Below are 14,584 nucleotides of genomic sequence, written 5' to 3' on the forward strand. Positions count from 1 at the left end.
AAATCACACTAGCTGATCAACTTACGTCGAGAATTTAAAAAGAGTTTTTTATCGAAGCTAGGCAAACACACATGCACACACACACACAAAAATAATAATAATAAAAGCAAAAAGATATTAAAAAAACATTGGCAAATGTATCGAATAAAACTTGTTTAATTTATAAAGAGCTTTTTACCGAACACAAAACAAAAAGAAGTAAGAGTTTGTTTGTCTTTTATGTCAACGAAGATTACATGCATGAGCAAAAGAGTAAATAAAACGTTCGCAAATGCAAATATGAAATAGAAGAGCACCTTGCAAAATGTTTGTGTGAAGCTAAAAGACCCATGAGATTACAAGTCCCTTTCTTATTCGTTTTGACATGCATAGAAGTTACACGTAGTGTGGCCATGATTGATGCCATATTTTTGATACCCAAAACTTTTTTTTTTGAGTGAACTAATGAAAGACAAATCAAATATAATATCAGAAATATTATAAATCGTCAAGATTCGTGCTTACACTATAGATGACAACAACATTTTTTTTTTCAAATTTTCTTTTAAATGTTCCAAACTAATATGATTGGATTAGCTAGTAGCTACTGTCATAAGCATGTGTTAGCGGAAAAGACAATGACAATTTCCTTTTATTTAACCTGAAGGGAATTTACTCCAAGGCCATAAATATATTTAGCCACCCAGTCTAGGAGTTACAAACTGGAAATTGTTTTCTTTTGCTTGTCTTTGAGACTTTGACTTCGTTTGCTATTGGTATATGAAAGTATGAAACGATTAGCTTTACGTATTTATAAAAGTAAACAACAAAGGTCGTTGTAGTATAGTGGTAAGTATTCCCGCCTGTCACGCGGGTGACCCGGGTTCGATCCCCGGCAACGGCGTTAATTTTGTTTTATTTCAAACAAACATATTCTTCTAAAAGTACTAATGGCTTCGCCCGGGTTCGAACCGGAGACCTTCAGTGTGTTAGACTGACGTGATAACCAACTAGACCACGAAACCCTTTTGCTCTTACAATCAGGGGGAATATTAATCAACCAAAAACGTTTACATCCACATATCGATCAACTAGAGTTCCATCTCCACCTCAATCTGGTACGAAAGCTGAATCGTTTTCTGAATAAATAAATTCGAATTTGGATGAACCATTATTATTTTTTAAATGAAATAATATCAACCCATATAAAATAAAATTATTAAGGGAGACGAGGTTAACCGACAAGCTGTAGTTGGTAAAACACAGCTTCATTCTAATATCTCCAAGAGGACCCAAAAGGAGAAATGTAAGCAGCTGAAAAGACTTGAGATTTAAAGAGCATTTATAAGTCTTTAACCGAGGAATCCAACATTAAAAGGAGACACAAGGTCGTTAGTTGCTAAACATGAAAGATAGGTATGATTCTGTTTTCAAACCGACAAAAAAAAAAAAAAAAAACCAAAACAACAAACCCAAAAGCAAGAGTCAGGAAAATAGAAAAACAAGCATAAGAAAAAAAACTAGAGAGAGATTCCTCATTCCTCAGCAGCGCTTGCTGCACTCAGATCGACACTTAGGTCCAGTTGCTGCAACATAAGAAAACACACAAAATTGACGCCAAAGATGTAAAAGAAACCCGAGATTTTTATCTTCCATGGCATCAACATATATCCATTGAGAATTTCAGAACATTTTACCTTTCCAGTGATTAGGGTATACATGTTCAACACATCCGCAACAGTTGTCTCAAAGTGTGTTGTAGCATCATAGCTCTGTGAGAACAAGGAAAGGGTTAAATACTTGGACACGATCCAACTTAAAGAAGACCACCATAGAAAGTATAGATGGGTCTCGCTCACCGTTGAAATAAAGCAGTTGTCCAAAGCAGGCTCATTGACAGGCTCGTATCTATCATACATGTCGAAGAATATCTCATCAACAGGACCCAACAGATCGGTACCAGGCTTTAGTTCGGTCTGAGGGTTATCAGTCTCTGCATCTGTAGACACAAATGCGATGAACTTTCCCTTGGGAGCAACGTTGTGGGAGTACGAACAACAGAAGACATACCTGTCAGTGTGTAGAGGTTCAAAACATCAGACCCAACAAATAAATAGCAAGAGAATGATTACAAATGGCGAAACAAACATCACTGTATTTTCACATATGGCAAATTATTCTGTGTGTGCGTGTACAATTTAAGCTGTGGTTCCAAATAAACGAACTTTATATATCCAGTTACATGTATGAAGGAAAATCTTATAGCACGCTTATATTCAGATAGAGCTTAGGTACCAGAGGATTTAAAAAAAAAACATATGCACCAGGCCTTTCACTTCCTTTCAGTCACTGGCTTATCGAGGTAAAGGCAAAAAAACTTACATATCCGATTTGCGGGCCAACTGTTTCTGAGGTATGATGACCTGGACTGAGTGAGAATCGTTGGTGTTTGGAATCGGGTGGCTCATAATTGCAATGGCCCGAGCAACCCTGCCAATCTTCCTAACCTGTTTAAATGTGATTAATCATCATATTAGGAGACATTCCAAACGAATATGATATCCAAAAAATGAACATATTTTCAAGAAGTTCTGACCAAGACCACAGTCTAGTTAGCACGAAGAGAAGAACTGAATATGTAAATGAATATAAAAATCATGGAAAATCAAGCAGCATAATGAACAGACCGTAGGTCCAGCAAGGAAAATCAAACAGGTATGTAATTTACAAACGGTCCTGGATCAGTATGGACACATTTAGATCATAATCGAAAATTTAAACATGCTAATAACTGCAATATTACCTTGTTTGGCAGGTAGGAAGGGTCACACACAACCTTTTTGCATTTGGCAGTCTCTCCCTCAGATGTTACACCAGTAACCTTACCTTCCTCGTCAAACTCTACCTGGCAAAGGAATAACATTGCTGTAAATGAGTACAGCGTCCCTCCAATACAATCTCACACCCCATTCCCCTCTTGCAGAATTTGCACCACAAGACAAACAGAGAGCTGTAATGATGAGTAATACCTTGCACTCAGGTTTGTTCAACATATATGTCCCACCATAGACAGCACTAAGTCGTGCAAATGCCTGAACAAAGAGAAGAGATAGAGAGAAGTCACAGAAGGATTAAGAAATAATCATTTAAAACTAAAAAAAATCAAGCAACGAAGGCCAAGATCGAAATGACAGAAAAACCTGAGGTAGTTCTCCCAACCCATAGAGAGGATAAATATATGGAGAGGTTCCTTGAAAACGTGCAAGAGATTCCGCATAGAGCTAACATGCCATGTAAACAAAGAAAGTCAACTTAACTGCTTCAGACCAAAATGTAGAGATTTTAAGACAAGAGAGACAATTCTGAAAAAAGATCACCTTCATTCTCATCACAGTGTCGAAGGCGGGTTGATGAAGATGTTGGTCATTCGTGTGAAGTGCCACTGCGTGACCAATAAAGTCAATAGTGTTGTCATCAAGGCCAAATTTCCTGCCAAAGTGTCACATAAAATGGTCAGCCATGCATAATCTTAATTGAATGTCAGTAACACCATAAACGCTAGAAGGAATTAGAACATCGGCTTACGCAATCAGTTCCTTTGTTGTAACTCTGGTCAAATCCATTCCATTGTGCGTTTTTGGGTCCTTCTCATCGTACTCCTGAACAAAACTGAAAAACTTGCCAGCTCGACGTTTCTCAAATATACCCATGAGAGGAGATTTCAGGGCCTCCATAGGAGTAGCTGGCACCTTTTGAACCTGTGGGAAATTTTTCATCAACAGTTAAAAAAAGATTATCATAGTATAATGATTTTGTAAAATGCAGCAACCGATACATCAATGAAAAGCTTGTACCTTTCCTTTAACGAAAACGTAGCTACCATCAACAGCTTTGAAGGAGAGATACTTTGTAACATCAGTATGAATAAGAGTACGAACAAGCTTGCCATTTCCCATCATAAACTGGACACAATGATGGCATTGAGAGACAAGAGTTAGAAAGTGTCACTGATAAAATAAGCATAAAAACAAAACGATGGTAAGATATAATACCTTAGGCATCATGTCAACATTGTAATCCCGGCTTGCACCTAAGTGCTCAGGAGCCTTCTCTTCTCCCCTAAACTTCTTCCAAAGCTGGTTGAGATTGAGCGATGTTGATTCTCCACCGTAGTAGTCATTCCTGTCCATGTGAAGCACCTACTCGAGATAATCCAGAACAAAACACAACACTATCAGCCGACTATAACAATGACTTGTTAAGAAAACACCAAATGCATCAAAACATCAGATCATGAGTAAAATAACCAAGAGGTCAATTCAAACATGAAACATCAGATCGCATGATCAACAAAAGTCACCTATTTCTCAAGTCATTATTACAGAGCAAACAAATCATCTCCTAACTAAAAACTCATTACATACAAAAAAATTGAAAAAAATCGAGCTCAGAATATACAATCGGAGATCTAATATCGGGCCGAGATCCGTTCATCGTGGATCGAATAACGTAGAAGATTTGAATCCGGATCAATACAATTAAACCAAAAAAAATCAATCATGAATTCAGAAAAGAGGATTATTAAAAAACAAAAAAAAAAAAAAACGAGATACGAATCGAGAGGAAAGAGGATCGAGACCTTGACACCATCGACGGAAAGGAGGCCGCTGAGGATACACTCCTTGAGACCGGTGCCGAGAACGATAACCTCGTACTCTTCATCCATGGCTGGCTGATTCCGAAAGGTTCGTTCGTAGAGCAGACGAGAGAAAGAAGAGATCGGTGAATATGAGTTGTGAGATCGTTCTAGAGTAACCAAGTTTGTGTCTATTAGAAGAAAAAAAAAAAGATGCCTTGTTTGTGGAATGGGTAATTAAGGTTTCGATGGCATAACTGTAATTACGAATAACCAGATGTCGTCCAATCATATTTTTAAATAAATAACCCGGATCTACTAACACTTTAACTAAACTAAAAGCCAATTTGTCCCAAAAAAAAAAATCACTAATAAATAATTGTAGAAAATTTCTTACACTTACACTACAATTTTTCATATTTTTAATTAGTGAAATACCTTCAAATCTTCAATTAAATGTTTTTTTGGTCGACACCGTAATTATTGTTTTACTAAAAGCCTAAAAGTGATATTTGTAATGGAAGTTTCCAAATACTTATATGTATAAACCAAAATTCTATATCCAGGAAGTTATGAATTTTTTTAGAATTTGATCCAAAGAATAAAGTAAAATATGCCAAAAGGTAAAAAAATATTGGCATTTTTATAAAAGTGATGAGATGTAGGTACTAGCGAGGATAGATAAACAAAGCTTACAAATTTTATATTTGCAAAATTCTGAACTCCCCAACTTGTTTATCAGGTTTGTCCGTAAGCAACTCACTTAAATTACAAGTTACAAGTTCTTTTCGTATATTACATTAACAATAAAAATAGAGGAACAAAGGATAGCATTATTAAAATCGAGGTGATGAGATAACAACAATTTTGTTAACTACTTGTAATAATAGATTTCAAAAGTAAATCATCTCCTGATTGATGTTGATACTAATAATTTTTAATATAAGTTTGTATTGTATTTTTTGGCAAGCTTACACGCATTATGTATGTTTTAAGGACTTTAATTAATGAAATAATTGATTGTGGGTCTTCTTCGTTCAATAAAATAAACCATGTTAAATTAGCATCTAGTAGTATTGCATCATCATCCATTGAACACTTAACTACTGGTGTAGTTTATATATGTTTACCGTCCATGATTGAAACGCGTTAACTAGTACTAATTGATAAAAGAAAGCAAACAAAAAAAAAAAAACACACAGAGACTTTAAACTAAATACAAATGCTTCATTTCATTCCAAATTGACGTAACGTTTTGTTTTTTCTTACCGGCAATTAATCCATCTAATTTCATTAGATAATACGTTTAGACGTTACAAGTTGTTCCAGAACAATACAACGTGACTAATGTGACTGTCTCCAACCAGAGCTGTCTTGGAGTGACTTATAACGAGTATTCGAACCTTCACAAAGTGACTAATGTGACGCCTAAACTAGCTAACCTCTTTGCTTAGCTTGTTGCAAACTTGCAATACCATCCGTAAAGCTTTCATTAGTTTAGTCTCAGTTTCCAATGGACTTATATTATTGGATTGATAGCTGAAAGCTGATGATCCTTTTATAACTCGACCACCATTAATTCTTTACTATGAAGAAGAGACCATAGAATTCTTGCTTACCGATCTGCAGAAACCAAGATCCATCCCCAATAAATATAGGGCTCTTTGAGCCTTGAGATAACTTGTAGAGAATGGTTTTGAAGAATCGTATATTCATCATAAAAGTTTGAGAGTCGAAACGACTAAAAAACATAACTGTGTTTGAACTCGATTAATTTTCTTATTAAAAAAAATAATTTTTCAGTTCCATCCCTTTTTTGACCCCTAAAACCAAAACATCGATCTCAACCTCTTCCACTTTCGACCTTTTTCCATTACGTCATCATCCATTATATGCTTTGTTTTACATTTTCTTTAATGTACGTAATAATCACTAAGTACTAAACAATACTTACAAAGAAGAAAAACGAAACTGCTTATAAAAACAAACTTGATATTTTTCTATAACATAATCACTAGTCATGCAATCGGTTTTAAAAAACTGAAGTCGTAAANAAAAAAAAAAAAAAAAAAAAAAAAAAAAAAAAAAAAAAAAAAAAAAAAAAAGGAACCATAAGTTGAATAATTCTCATCTAAACTACTCCAAGTTCTTTTGTCCTTTGATATGATTTGTCTAGTCATAAGATTGAGACATTAAGTATATTATATCATTGATTCTGAATTACAATAGAAATTAATCAAAAGTTAACAGCGAACGAAAGAAAGAGAGAGAATCTATACAATTAAATTAAAATTAAGATTCGATAACAAATGTAAAATAAAAATTCAAAAGAGAATAATGTTTGTAAAAAAAGCAACAATTTTATAAACATTATACAAAAATAAAATAAAAATTCTGTAAAATGAAAAAAGAAAAAAAAAAAACAAGAACCCGAATCGATGCACAGGGTTTTTCTCAGCCTCTCTTTCTCTCTCTCTCTCTCTCTCTCTCTCTCTCTCTCTCTATTCTTCTCCCTTCTCTTTGTCCAGGTTTCGCCCATTCTCTCCTCTCTCTCTTCTTTAGTTTCATATGTATTGATTGGGGCACAATTACGTTTTTTTCTGAAACTCGATTCGTGTTTTTTTTTTATTTGATCGGGTTTCCGATTTTTGTGTCCACTGTGTTTCTTAATCTAAACGCGAATCTGATTGTAGATTTTTTTTTTTTTTTTTGGCTGACGATTGATGTATTTTGTTTCATTTCTAGGGTTTGTTGTTGTTGATTTCTCTTATGCCCATGGTCATGAGCTAAAGGGGGAAGGTTTCCAGGATCTTACGCTGATCAGAGAAACTTTTGTTAGATTTTTTTTGGAAATGTTGACAAGACCCTTTTGGTTCTTTTGATTTTTGTCGTCCCTATCATTTTTGGAGATATCTGGAAGAAGAGAAGCTTATGAGATATCAAGGAATGGTTTTTATTTTTGCTCTTGAGTAGATTTTTTTTTTGTTTTGTTTAGTAGTCTTCTTCTTGGAAAGAATGGAGAAAGAAGGTGTGTGTGATAATAACATCAAGTTATGTGATCAGATGTACCCTGATGAGCCTTTCTGTTCCGAGGTGAAAACTGAAACCATTGCTTCATCTCAGAAATACGAAGGAGGTGAGGGGAGTAATGTGTTTTTTTCGAGAGAGGCACCTTTGATAGGGAAAGATCCAGCTGGGACTAATTCAGGCGAATGCTGCGGTTGTAGTGCAAAGAAACTAAATTTCAAAGGGAATGATGATCTCGTTGAGGTTGAAAATATTGGGCAGCAGAAAAAGCTTAATAGGCAAGAGAGGATCGAGTTGGGTCGACTCTTCCAAGGCGCTGTTACCTCGTTGGATTGGGAAGTTGCTGAGAGATTGATTCAGTTGGCTGATCCACAGACTTTGAATGATTTGCTCTGTGTTGGTCTTGATTCTGTTTGGTTCTTGAGTACAAAGCCTGAGTTTCAGGGGATCACCGGATTGATTAAGAAGATCATTTGTCATGGTGCTCATGACTTTACTAGAGCTACTCTTAGGACTTCCTTTCTCGCTTCATGTGTCTCTGCTTGCCAGAGCCGGACGATGAGTCTTGCTGATACAGTAACTGTTATGGCTCAAAGGTACTTATGCAAATACTTTGATTTCTCATAAATGTTACTTTAAATCAAATTTGGGTGCTTAGACTGATTGGCTGTTTCCATGATTCCCTGATTCCCTTGTTTTCTACCACTCACGGTTTTATTTGTGGTCACACATTTTACTTGTTATAGTGATTGGTTTACATCTGCAAGTAGTCGTTTGTGCTAAATTATAAGTTCATCAAATGACACTGCTAAATCTTTGTGGGCATTGATACTGCTATATTTCATAGACATAAGATTCTTGGGTTAGTAATACATTAAATCATTTATTTTAACATTCATGGAATATTATCCCTTAATTGTTAATGGCTTCTTTCCTGTAGTTAGCTACTTCGCTTATGATGTGCATTTCTCTCTGTGCACTTTTGTATGAGGTTTTCCACAGAGATGAGTTGTAAACTTGTCTATAGTTCCATTTTCATCTGCCTGCTGTTTTTTCTATCGTTGGTCACAATAGGGCGAGGTATTTTTTGATGAATGACGTCAATAATAATGTGTGAAATTTAAGGTCGAGTTCATATTTCATTTGTACATAATAAAATATAGGTTGCATGAGCGTCTCCAAGAGTGCAATGGGGATGAGATTCTGAAAGCAGAGGCTGGTGCCAAAGTTCAGAAGTTCACTGAATGGGCTCTCAAATGTATAGGTTTCCACTCCCGATGCCAGGGAGCAAAGGATAGGGTTAGTCAAAATTCAGCTGAGGAGATCGAACTACAGCTTTCTGCGTTCAAGATGTTCTTAGATCTAGCTGGAAACCATCTCTCAGGAAGAGACTTCACCGAGGCCTTTGATGCAGCCTGTTTCCCGCTCACTTTGTTCTCAAATTCGTTTGATCCTGGTTGGGCATCTGGAATGTCAGCTACTGTCATACAGGGACTGCTCGGTATGCTGGTTGAAGGTGGTGCAGATAATGTGAATCAATGTTTCCTTGAAGCTTCACGTTTTGGTAGTACAGAACTTGTCCGTGTCTTGTTGCAGGTAAGCTTAAATTCTTTTGATTGCTTTTAGACTCTTACGAAGGTCTTTTTTTGTTCTCATATTTTGCATTTTTCGGTTCAGATTGCTCAAAGGAACAGCTTAGATGTTGATGTGGACTTAGCACTTGGTTTTGCCTCGCATTATTGTAAAATCGGTACAATGAAGTGCCTAGTGGAGGAAGGTAATGCCATTGCCTTCTTGGGTCCCTTAATGAGAGCAGCAGAGAGAGGTTGCATGCAAGTTGTTCAATGGTTTGTGAAAAGAGGTTGCCGTGACATGGAGCTTTGCTTGGCTCTAACAGCCGCCACTTCAAGCTGCCAAGTGGAGGTCGCTGCCTATCTCCTCCCTCGTGTTCCACCACCTGTCCTAACGGCGCTCAGCATCGAAATCCTCAAAGCAGCTGGAGAAAGAAGCGGAGGGTCTCTCCAAGGAGTAGAGTTTCTCCTCAAATCAGACTTCTTAGGAGATTCCGCGGCTACATACTCAGTCGCAGACAGCATTGCGAGGGCATCAGAGGACGAATCCGTTCCTTCAGATCTAAAATCATTTCTCAAAGAACACTGGTCGGAAACAGCTTTTGAGAAAGGAGTGAGAGAAAGCCATGAAAATTTCATGAACTTCATGAGAGTTTTGAAAAAAGGGGAGTCTGCGATATCCTTGAGAGATCTTCCTGCGCCGCTAAGAGTAGCGATTGCCTACATGCCGCTGTACAGAGAGTGTGTGAAGGCGGATGGGGGTTTACTGTCTCAGAGGCTAAGAGGACAGCTTGTGGAAGCTGTGAGACAGCTTCAAGGTTGTGCTGTTGCAGTTGTGGATGTCAGCGAGACTCATCACCTTATGTCGGTTTTGGAGCATCACCTTACCGCCATTTTTGGTTGAAACAAAATGGACTCTGCTTTTTGGTGCTTCAAATAAGAATGGAAAAGAAAATAAAATTTTACGATATTAACGGATATGGGGATTCGGGTTTGAGAATTGAGATGATGATCAAGTGAGAGTGAGTGGAGGGTTTCTTTTCTTGTATAAATTGCTACTACTTATCATTTGTCTATTTCCTCTTTCACTCCCTTATTATTTGCATTGTTCCTTTTTTCTAAATATATATTATAATATAATATAATAATTTAATGTAATAACTTCCATTACTATATCATATATCAACAATTATCATGGCAATTTCGATCACAAAAATGAGCAATTTTTTTTCTTTATTTGCAATTTCATTAGAATTACAATTCTTAAGTATTACCTAAAAGTTTACTTTGAAAGGAACAAAACCGAAATAAAGGTCGGTACTTGCAATTTTTAATTCGCTTTTTTACTTGTAATAGAATTCTGAATCAGTTTAGTACAAGAAAGAGGAGAGGGGAAAGCTATGATGATGGTTTAAGAACCCTAAATAGATTAATTAAAAGTATTATAATATAAATCAGATGAATTTACATAAAATGGCAAGTTACATCTCCTCTATGACTATTAGGATTAGAATGAGAAGAAGGCATGAAGGCAAGAACAACGAGCAAAACCATTATCCCGATGGGAACCAAAAGCAGCATAAACGGAGGCGGAGGTAACGGCGGCAAAACTAACGGAAGGATCAAGAGAGACGCCGTGAGACACACCAACAGAAACAGAGACTCTAAACTGAAGTAGCTCGCCGGGATCATCAACCTTTTCTGCGACGAGAAGCTCCGCCGTAACTCTTGCTTGCCTTTCTCCGGCGAACTTCGAAAGCTCACGTTTTGGCGGCGGTTGTTTCTTCCGACGTCCATCGCTAGGTTGTTTGAACAACGTTCTTTGATGTTTCTGATATCTTTCTGCAAGTTTGAGATATCGCGAATCATCTTATCTAACGAGGCTTTTGGGCTGGCTCTGATTTCGGATTTAGAAGACAAATAAGCACAAAGATCTGATATTTTGTTGTTGTCTCGTTAACCAATGCAGCTTGATCGGTAACGAATGAGAGACAAATCAAGATTCAGAGAATGCAGACAAAGATCCGAGTTAACTGTAAAAGATTCAGAGATTATAAAAGAAGAAGCTTTGAGCTGAAGGTGAAGATTGGAATTTGGGTAAAGAACCAAAAGCTGCATAGAGAAATTGTCGATGTTTTGATACAAAGACACAAAATCGAATAAACTCTGTTTTTTTTTTTTTTTTTTTTTTGGTTTAAGCTGTTTAGTTTTTATTTTTTATCTAATCAAAACAAAGTTTGGTTTTGGGTGTTGAATCCGTGTAGAGAAGTAGTAGCTAAGTAGGCAAATGAGGAAGACAAGTAGTAGTAGCTTATGAAAGAATAGAGATATTAATAAAGGAAGAGATGGAAGAGAGGATCAGAGAAGAATCACAAGATATGGGGAGGAGGGCAGGATGGTTCAGTGAATTTAGGGATTTTTCTGATTTTGGTTAGAAAAGAGGACACGTTTTTTTTTATATTAACTATTAAGACTAGAGGGGTGGGCTGACAAAATTGTGAGAAGCAAGTTGCTCAATTTAGAAGATTTGAATTTTAGTTAAAAAAAAAAACTATTTCGTGTGGCATAGTCTTCCACCACAATCACAAGGTTCTTCTCCCCTGGACTATTTTTTTTTTTCCATCAAAAACTCCAATATATTAGATTAAAGGTTCACAAGCTTCCTTTGACGAGGAACCAAATACACCAATAAACTTATACAAAAAGAAAAGATAAGTTACAATCAATAAACTTAAGACATACATCAAACAAGCTTTAAAGCTTAATTTGGAACCATAAAAATTAGAAAATAAACAAAGGGGACAACAAGTCCAGGAGATAAAAAGTTGCCCCACAAAGTGAGGCCACTCGAGGTAGAGAATGACCGACCACTGCCACATAGTCAGCCACTTTGATAACCATTGCCGCAGACGTTGCAAAAGAACGATCGCGGTGTTTGGATTCCATACGTACGCCAAAGATCCTGAAAAGGGTGGTCACACGCTGGACAAGACGTGAGTCTTGAACCCCAAGAACCTAAAAAAATACTTGGAGGACTACCTCTTCTTCTTCTCTCTCCTTTGTTTTAGTATAAGATAATGACGTAACCTCCATTCCCCTCTGAATAAGGCTCTGAAGCTGACATGAAAGTTATAAGTAGGTTTTGAATAAAGCGCAGTTAAACTAGTGTGTTATTGTCGAAAACTACTAGCTGTATTTTTTTTTTTTTAATCTCTGTTCCTAGTGTTTTGAGAGTTCTTCTAGGAAAGTTATTTTGAATTACTGGGATGCTTAGTTGATTTTATGTAATAAAAGTATTTTTTATAAAGTTTGAAATTTTATTTTTGTTAATTAAAGATAACTGATGGGACGAGGAGAGTATTATAGTTATCGTACCTACCAATAATTTTGTCGATGTTTATGGATCGATCAGGACCCCATAGTGTTCTTCTTCTCTGAGGCATTTCATATGGGGTGATTGTGTATGCTCTAGTGGGAAATGTTGGGCCAATTATATTTATATATGCTTATATTTTCAGTTCTCATATATTTTGTATATATATATTAAGCAAAATTCATAGCTAGGAATGACAACGCGCTGTGCATGTCAAGTCTGTTGGGACTCAAGTACATGTATGTTCCATTCCATAAGCGATATAATTAGCCATATGAATTTACACTGAGGACTTAAAAGTTTGCTTAAGTATTGATTAAACTTAGCTTAAGTGATCGATTGTAGTAAGACTCTCTTCTTCGTTATGTTCTCTCTTGTTCGCGCAATCTTTTTTTTTTTGTTTGTAAGGGTTTGATAGTGATCAACATGTCCAATTGATAAATTACTAATCAGGGAAACACTTATTTCCTTTTTAATCTATATTAAATATACATGGTTCAATGAACTGAGCAACATAGGACAGGCTCATGAGAAACGTCTAGTAGATTTTTTTTTTGTTATCTGGCCTTTGGATATATAAAAGCCGAATAGTAGTTTGGGAAATTGATAGATTACCAAATACTACATTAGCAGTAGTTATCCACATTAAATTGTGTAACATTACTTTAATTAGGTCAAATTAAAAATGCACGAATACATCTTAAAATTAAATATTAAACTCTTTGACGTGTACCAACAAAGTATTTTTGCATGGATGACATAGCCTAAATTAATAAATTAAAGTATGAAGTGTTTATATCGAAAGATCCGCCATAGTTTCCAGACCTACTCTTGATATGAAAAGATCGTATATTTAGGGATGTGAACATGGATCTCCGATCTCCTCGATCGTTGACCGAAAAAAGGAAAGCAAATGGACCCTCTCTAAGCATAAACATGTACACTATTAAAATATTAATATTCTTCGACATGACAAATCAGCTAATTACTTTCGTGTAATCAAATGGTTGGAAAGTGAAGATGTAGATGTGTGTATGTATATATGGCAACCCATATGCATGATTATTGCCTTGAACACCGCAAACCTTTTAGATTGGATGTCCAGTGGATCTGCTACAACGTTCATTCACTAAAAAAAGGGCAAGTTTTTAGTTTGTCATATATTCCCTCTTGTTCTTTTTAATAAGTCAGTCATGTTTTAATGAATAAAGAAATACGATTCCTACTTCTACACTGTATTTTATACATATGCTCAGAATCAATCAACACATCGTCAATTTTTTTTTTTTTTTAATATCTTATGTTGGTCAGCTTTTTAAAGATGGAAATAATAATAATACTCTTTCATTAATTATATACACTTTATAGTTTATATTAAGTATAATTCGGGAAAAAACATTACCAGTATAATTTTGTTGATTTATATGAGGAGAAAGGCGATGAGACATTGAGGATCGAACGGCACATGTAAATGTAACTTCACGTGGCTGTCTTTTGCCTTCGAATGATACAATGCATTATCATCTCTCTAAGAGTCGTCGACGATCAAACCAACTTGCCTCATTAATATTCCTCGTACGACTCTTTAGTCCCCATCTTCTGTTTGCTTTTTTAAAAAACGAAATTACACATTATATATATTTTGTTCTTGTTAAAAATATTAATCCCAATTAGTTTAAAACTACATATATATCGTCTCTCCGACGATCATCTCTAATTAATAGCTCCGGAGCATTTATGTACGTGGTTGGTCTAATAGAGAGAGATTGGTCGTTTTCATGAGTGATGTTATCATGAAACAATTTATATTTTGCTATCCAAAAATTTGTAGTATGATTAGGTTCAGAGAATCATAGGATAGAGAAATAGGGTGACAAAGACAAGAAGAATAAACATACTTTATGGGTTTAGCTTTTTATTTTATCAAACTTTAATTGATTAAGAATCACAGATTGAAAGGGAAATTATGAGAGAAGAAAACATGTATCTGCTTCTCTG

At 35.8% G+C, this 14,584-nt stretch overlaps 3 protein-coding genes and 2 non-coding genes across 6 annotated transcripts; 2 read left to right on the top strand and 3 right to left on the bottom strand.

The window, feature by feature from the left end:
* On the top strand, positions 812-883 carry TRNAD-GUC. The gene has a single exon. It is a non-coding gene; the product is annotated as a tRNA-Asp (tRNA).
* On the bottom strand, positions 931-1,004 carry TRNAV-AAC. The gene has a single exon. It is a non-coding gene; the product is annotated as a tRNA-Val (tRNA).
* LOC104749347 (guanosine nucleotide diphosphate dissociation inhibitor 2) lies at positions 1,304-4,821 on the bottom strand. The gene is made up of 12 exons (XM_010470955.2): positions 4,619-4,821; positions 4,032-4,178; positions 3,834-3,941; positions 3,565-3,737; positions 3,357-3,468; positions 3,180-3,260; positions 3,009-3,071; positions 2,783-2,884; positions 2,362-2,486; positions 1,839-2,049; positions 1,677-1,751; positions 1,304-1,565 (listed from the first exon to the last, which is right to left on the bottom strand). Exons 1-12 carry the CDS (start codon positions 4,703-4,705, stop codon positions 1,515-1,517), a joined length of 1,335 nt encoding a protein of 444 aa, XP_010469257.1. The 5' UTR covers positions 4,706-4,821; the 3' UTR covers positions 1,304-1,514.
* On the top strand, positions 7,039-10,366 carry LOC104749348 (ankyrin repeat protein SKIP35). Of its 2 annotated transcripts, XM_010470956.2 has the most exons (4): positions 7,039-7,143; positions 7,361-8,238; positions 8,806-9,238; positions 9,320-10,366. In XM_010470956.2, exons 2-4 carry the CDS (start codon positions 7,631-7,633, stop codon positions 10,115-10,117), a joined length of 1,839 nt encoding a protein of 612 aa, XP_010469258.1. In that variant the 5' UTR covers positions 7,039-7,143; positions 7,361-7,630; the 3' UTR covers positions 10,118-10,366. The 2 variants fall into 2 exon arrangements, with proteins under 2 accessions (XP_010469258.1, XP_019094045.1); XM_019238500.1 differs by lacking the exon at positions 7,039-7,143 and having other exon boundaries at positions 7,150-8,238.
* LOC104749349 (protein AUXIN-REGULATED GENE INVOLVED IN ORGAN SIZE-like) lies at positions 10,526-11,712 on the bottom strand. The gene has a single exon (XM_010470957.1). The coding sequence runs from the start codon at positions 11,080-11,082 to the stop codon at positions 10,678-10,680; it is 405 nt and encodes a 134-aa protein (XP_010469259.1). The 5' UTR covers positions 11,083-11,712; the 3' UTR covers positions 10,526-10,677.

This window comes from Camelina sativa, chromosome 16, assembly GCF_000633955.1.
Source record: "Camelina sativa cultivar DH55 chromosome 16, Cs, whole genome shotgun sequence".
Taxonomy (NCBI): domain Eukaryota; kingdom Viridiplantae; phylum Streptophyta; class Magnoliopsida; order Brassicales; family Brassicaceae; genus Camelina; species Camelina sativa.

What these genes read in the sequence shown, in the direction of transcription:
- LOC104749347 (XM_010470955.2), bottom strand. Translation starts at nt 4,705, where the DNA reads ATGGATGAAGAGTACGAGGTTATCGTTCTCGGCACCGGTCTCAAGGAG. An exon ending in TTTCCGTCGATGGTGTCAAG is followed by an intron (nt 4,179 to 4,618) that starts GTCTCGATCCTC and finishes TATCTCGAGTAG; the next exon opens with GTGCTTCACATGGACAGGAA. An exon ending in ACACTGTGATGAGAATGAAG is followed by an intron (nt 3,261 to 3,356) that starts GTGATCTTTTTT and finishes ATGGCATGTTAG; the next exon opens with CTCTATGCGGAATCTCTTGC.
- LOC104749348 (XM_010470956.2), top strand. Translation starts at nt 7,631, where the DNA reads ATGGAGAAAGAAGGTGTGTGTGATAATAACATCAAGTTATGTGATCAG. An exon ending in GTAACTGTTATGGCTCAAAG is followed by an intron (nt 8,239 to 8,805) that starts GTACTTATGCAA and finishes AATAAAATATAG; the next exon opens with GTTGCATGAGCGTCTCCAAG. An exon ending in TTGTCCGTGTCTTGTTGCAG is followed by an intron (nt 9,239 to 9,319) that starts GTAAGCTTAAAT and finishes TTTTCGGTTCAG; the next exon opens with ATTGCTCAAAGGAACAGCTT.
- LOC104749349 (XM_010470957.1), bottom strand. Translation starts at nt 11,082, where the DNA reads ATGATTCGCGATATCTCAAACTTGCAGAAAGATATCAGAAACATCAAA.